We start from the raw sequence: 5,048 nt of genomic DNA, 5'->3' as shown, positions 1-5,048 counted from the left end.
CGACATGGACCAGATTATCAACTGCAGACGGCAGCTGGAGGAGAAAATCCGAGGTAATGTTCTTATTCTTCTGTTTGCATTGTTGCTCAGTGCTGTTGGGTACAGGAGGAGCTCCATTCCTCTGATCGATGACACAGCGCTGGGGAGACCTGCGCTGACCACCTGTCCTCGGGCAGCAGGAGTCGTGGGTTGTTTTCTGAAAATAAAGGCTTGCATTCCTTGTGCAGCCAAAGTGTCTGAGCCGGCGCAGAAGCTGTGCTCTGAGGCCGTGCAGCCGTACCTGGGCTCCATCCTGGATGAACTGATGGAGCCCATCAGCTCTGGTTTCCAGGAGGGACGACAGCTGAGTGAGCACATGATGAACCAGCTGCATCAGGACGTCTTGGAGAAAAGAGACGACGAGCAACTCAAAAAGGTTGGTTCATATTTTCATACTGTAAGAAACACACTTGGTACATTAATAGCATGAACTAAGAAATTCTGTTTTGTCACCACTGGGCTTCCTTTGCCTTATGAGTATTTACTTTTTTTTTTTCTAATGAAGGAAAATAATGTCAGATCTGATAAATCTGACACCACTGCCCTTCAAGCACACACAGTCTGATTCGAGGATGCAGTGCAAAACATCTGGGCCAAAGTATGCGTTTGGCCCTGTGCTGCTCTCAGCCTCTATTAGGGTTCATACTGGGAACTGAGAGTCTGCGCTTTCCCAGGAGTTACTGCCAAACTCAGTAACTCCCTGTTCCTTTCTCCCTGGAAACACAGCAGCTGGATCCTGTGTTCATGTGCTAAAGGCCATCATATGTACTGAAACGTCGTTCAGTCTACTATGTGATGTCCATAGAGCAATGTTGGATTTCTTTACGTAGCCCAGAATCACAGGTGGTGACACCCCAGCCATGGCAAAATAGTTTTTAAATGAAGAGTGAACGAAGTGAGCTTCAATGTGTACAAGAAAGCTCTCGAGGCGATTCAACAAGCGGCTCTTGACATCAGAAAGCAGCATTTAACAGGCGGAGCATCGAGTACAGGAGACACATTACAACAGAAATGTAACACCGACACTGCCGCCAGTGTTTCTGTCCCTGCTGCCACACACAGGGACAAACATCTGTCTGTTCCAATCAGTGGAAGACATCGATCCCTGTGTTTTGGGTTTCAGGATACCTCACTGTCTACGGGGTCAACCTTCAGCTGTAGTAGAACTAACGGCCTCCTCTCTCTCTCGCTCTCAGGCTCTGGGTAACATGGCGAGACCGAACCTGCTGAGCTGCTACCAGAAGGTCGGCTCCCTCCAGGAGAAACTGCAGCACCTGCAGGAGAAGTTTGGCTTCTTTAACACCACAGCAGTGATCCACAGCGCTCAGCTTGACCTGCAGCAGGTACGGCTGCCCCCCCACCCCCGCAACAATAGCTCTGAACAAAAATCAGTCCACACACTGTAGCAGATGAGTTTGTTTTCATTCCTCATGGGGATTTTACATTGGGCAAATTTTAGTTCCCTTAACTGCAACCACATTTCCTTCACTTGAATCTTTTCCTTGCGCTCCAGCCCCTGTTAGGTAAGATGTGAGGAGAGAGGAAATGCAGACGTGCTGCATCATTTCCTGTGATCAGTCAATCTGAAGCGTCCAATCACCAATTGATTTCTGATAGATGGGCGTGTCTGTTAATAAAGGGCTTCAGTGAAGGATGCTCTCTTATGTCCTTGCCCCTCAGAGCAGGCATAAGAGCTTCATCCTTCAAGATGGTCGACTATACCCAGCGAGGATCCATCGGCAAAAGGAACTGGGATTTACCCACTGACTTGCATTCAGCTCGTGGAGACTTGCCCTAAACTATACCCCGTCTTTAAACTGGGTCGTAGAGTCGTAAAAATCCTTTAATATGTTGTGTTTCAGCTGATGGAGAATGTAGCGTTCACGTTCAAGCAGCTGCTGACCAAAGCTGTCCAGGAGAACCCCGACAACGCCGGCTCTGCCATCGAGAAGGCCAAACACAGAGTGCTCAAGGTCAGTCTGTTGTCAGGACACAAGGACACACAGCCTCAGTCCAGACTCACTCAGCTGAACTGGTTTTAAATCAGCAGCCTTCAGGAGCCAAACATTGAAATGGAAGCTTCAAGTTAAACAGATGCTTCTGGCTTCGTCCTGTTTTTGAATAATTCATTGACTTTTACTGAATTATGACAGTGCACTACAAAAAACTCCACAACATAGGTTTTTGTCATCATTGGGTGTTTTTTCTACTAATTGACTTTTCTCCTAACTGAAATTTATTTCATAATTATATTTACATAAGACATTACAGATTTATTTTAACTCTCTAATTACTTTGTATGTTTAATACATAAACAGTTTAAAACTATGAGAACCATGAGATGACAACTGTTCATAACTAAGCAAAAATAATTAGATGCTTCTTTTTCCAAGAGATGTAAACGTGCTTCCATGTGAGCCTGCACACGTGAAGTACTTTAAGCAGGCCACAGACTCTAAAGATCCCCCAATACTGTGATAATTACAGTAGGTACTGCATTGCAGGCATTGTTTCACAGCCTGGGTCTTCAGACATGTCACGTTTAACCCAGTCAAACCAGAGATGAACATACCTGACCTGCCTTATGACCTCACACAGCTGTGGGATGTTAAGGTCGGAGTCAAAGCAGAAACTCCCTCTGCACTACAACAGACGTCTGTAGTAGTAATACCAGGTAATACTTCCAGTGTGCACCTTCGGACCTCTAGCAAAACGTTACACGGGTAATTTAATGATACAGTAGAATCATCAGACTCTATTGATCCCGGTGGGAAATCCACCAGCTACCCAGCAGGATGTAAAGTACTTCACAGTATAAGTATATAAGGTAGTTACCATCAGCTCCACCTTTACCAGCTGCAGCATTAAAGTGATGGACACAGTAACGCATCAGTCACTATGATCCAGTATCAGAGACATTACTGGGACATGGGCTGTTCTGCTGGACGAGTACTGGTACTGCTGGTACTTCAGGTAGATCTGGATGCTGATATTTTTGTGCGTTTAAAGTAACATTTTGCATGCAGGACTTTTACTTGTAACAGAGTATTTCTACACTTTGATGTTTGTACTTTTACTGAAGTAAACAGTGAGTACTTCTTCCACCAGTGGATGTACCGACCTCTGACTGCTTGTCTCCTCTGTCCTGCAGCAATATGACTATGATAGCTGCACAGTGAGGAAGAGGATCTTCCAGGAGGCTCTAGTTTCCATTACTCTGCCCTTCATCAAGAAGAACCTGGCGCCCACCTGCAAAACCGTGAGACTTGCACACAGTCACACACACTGCACTGGTTCCACAGCATGTGAGCACCAGGGGCCACAAGAAACTGTAGATGAACCTAAGTACAGAAATATGCATTGTTCAGATTGATCACCTCAGTGTACACACGTTACTGTTAAAGTATTGCTCATGGTGAAAACACTAATCTTCCTCAGTCCATCCATTTTCTATACCTCCTAAACGGGGTCACAGGGGCTGGAGCCAATCCAGCTGCGTGCGAGAGGCGGGGTACACCCTGGACAGGTTGCCAGTCCATCGCAGGGCCAACACACTGACGAACAACCACGCACACACACAATCATCTTCCTCAGTGTTTTCTTAAAATTTATTCTAATGGAAAGTCGACATCTGATTCATGAACTTGTGTTTAAGCTGCAGAATTATTCGCCCGTGCTCTTATTTTGACGAATCCCACGTGCTCCTAAGTTGAACACGCATGCCAGCCATTCCTAATTAGCATAGGTTAACGCCCCACCAATGCCCATAAAAGGCTACAAGACTGCAGTGCCACATACACACACCTCACACAGAAACACAAATGAAAAGCTGAGAAAGCCAGGAACGCTACAACGGAAATGTACAGATGGTGGAGCAACAACCTCCAAACCAAATCTTATAATATAAAGCTATAGAACTGACAAACTAAATAACCAGTTAGTTCACACACAGGTCAGCACCTAAACTTGCGTACATTCTGTTCTAACCTAAGAAATCCCAGATAAGAAGACACACGCCGGGCAAAGGGCTCAGTTTCAGCCATATTCCTAGGACATACTGTCTGTGTTCAGCCCACACAAACTTACCAAATCCTGACCCATGTGTCTTGGTCACCCTGTGCAGGAGCTTCAGAGCCTTGAACAGTTCATTTATGCCGAGTACTCCAACTTCATCCATGTTGAGAACGTTTATGAAGACATCCTCCTGCAAACTCTGGACAAGGAGGTCACCACAGGTAGAACAAGATCAATGATGACAAAAAGTACGAGACACAGGACAATTCACCTCTGATCCTTTGTTCTCTCTCTGTCCTGCAGTGGTGAAGGAGGCAGCGAGCCTGAAGAAGCACAACCTGTTCACAGACAGCAGAGACGTGACCAGCCTGTCCTCTGTCTCCAGTCCAGGCAGCCCCGCCACGGCGCTGGCCTCCCCTCTTACATCCCCCTTTGAGCTCCAGCCCCCCTCTCCTCTTGTGGTCAACGGTCTGTCTTCCAGCCCCGAGAAGGGGGAGCAGCAAAAAGAGATCGGTGTGAAGAGCGAAGCCTCAGTGGACATGATGGCGCCTGAGATGTCTCAAGGGAAAGCTGAGCAGAAAGAGGTCACTCAGAGTGTCGTCAGTCAGGAGCAAGAGACACCTGCACCCAAAGCAGAAGAAGTCATCCACACTGTGGAGGCAGGTGGCACCGTCGCACTTCACACAGTAGCTTCAGCAGGCACAGCTGCTGCGACCAAGACACAAGAAGTTGGCGAAGCAGCAACCCCAGAGACTGTGGTCCAAGAGGAAGTGATTTCTGTCCAGACAGCAGAAGTGGAGACGGCTGCAGAGCTTGAGAGGCCGAGCACAGGTGCTCTCAAAGAAGCTTTGTCAGACACTCCCACTGTTGTAGAAAGTATAAAGACAGATGCAGAGGCAGCAGCACAAACAGAAGCTCCTGTACGAGCTTGTCCTGATCCGACACATGAAACCGCTTCCACAGAGGATACTGGCTCCCAGCCCGCAGCCGCCCAT

The 5,048-nt window shown here is 47.2% G+C and overlaps 1 protein-coding gene across 1 annotated transcript in view; it reads left to right on the top strand.

Moving 5' to 3' along the window:
* The window catches only part of LOC109965194 (protein Niban-like), a 28,170-nt gene that overhangs the window by 17,901 nt on the left and 5,221 nt on the right, over positions 1-5,048 (top strand). The window contains 7 exon segments of the mRNA XM_020609023.1: positions 1-53; positions 228-415; positions 1,236-1,382; positions 1,902-2,012; positions 3,191-3,298; positions 4,163-4,274; positions 4,357-5,044. The exon segment at positions 1-53 is cut by the window's left edge and continues 35 nt beyond it. Of these exon segments, the coding sequence (XP_020464679.1) occupies positions 1-53; positions 228-415; positions 1,236-1,382; positions 1,902-2,012; positions 3,191-3,298; positions 4,163-4,274; positions 4,357-5,044 (1,407 nt within the window).

Source organism: Monopterus albus, unplaced genomic scaffold (genome assembly GCF_001952655.1).
Source record: "Monopterus albus unplaced genomic scaffold, M_albus_1.0 scaffold98.1, whole genome shotgun sequence".
Classification (NCBI taxonomy): Eukaryota; Metazoa; Chordata; class Actinopteri; order Synbranchiformes; family Synbranchidae; genus Monopterus; species Monopterus albus.
Note: the sequence above shows the minus strand (reverse complement) of the source record. Positions and strands in the feature narration are given on the sequence as shown.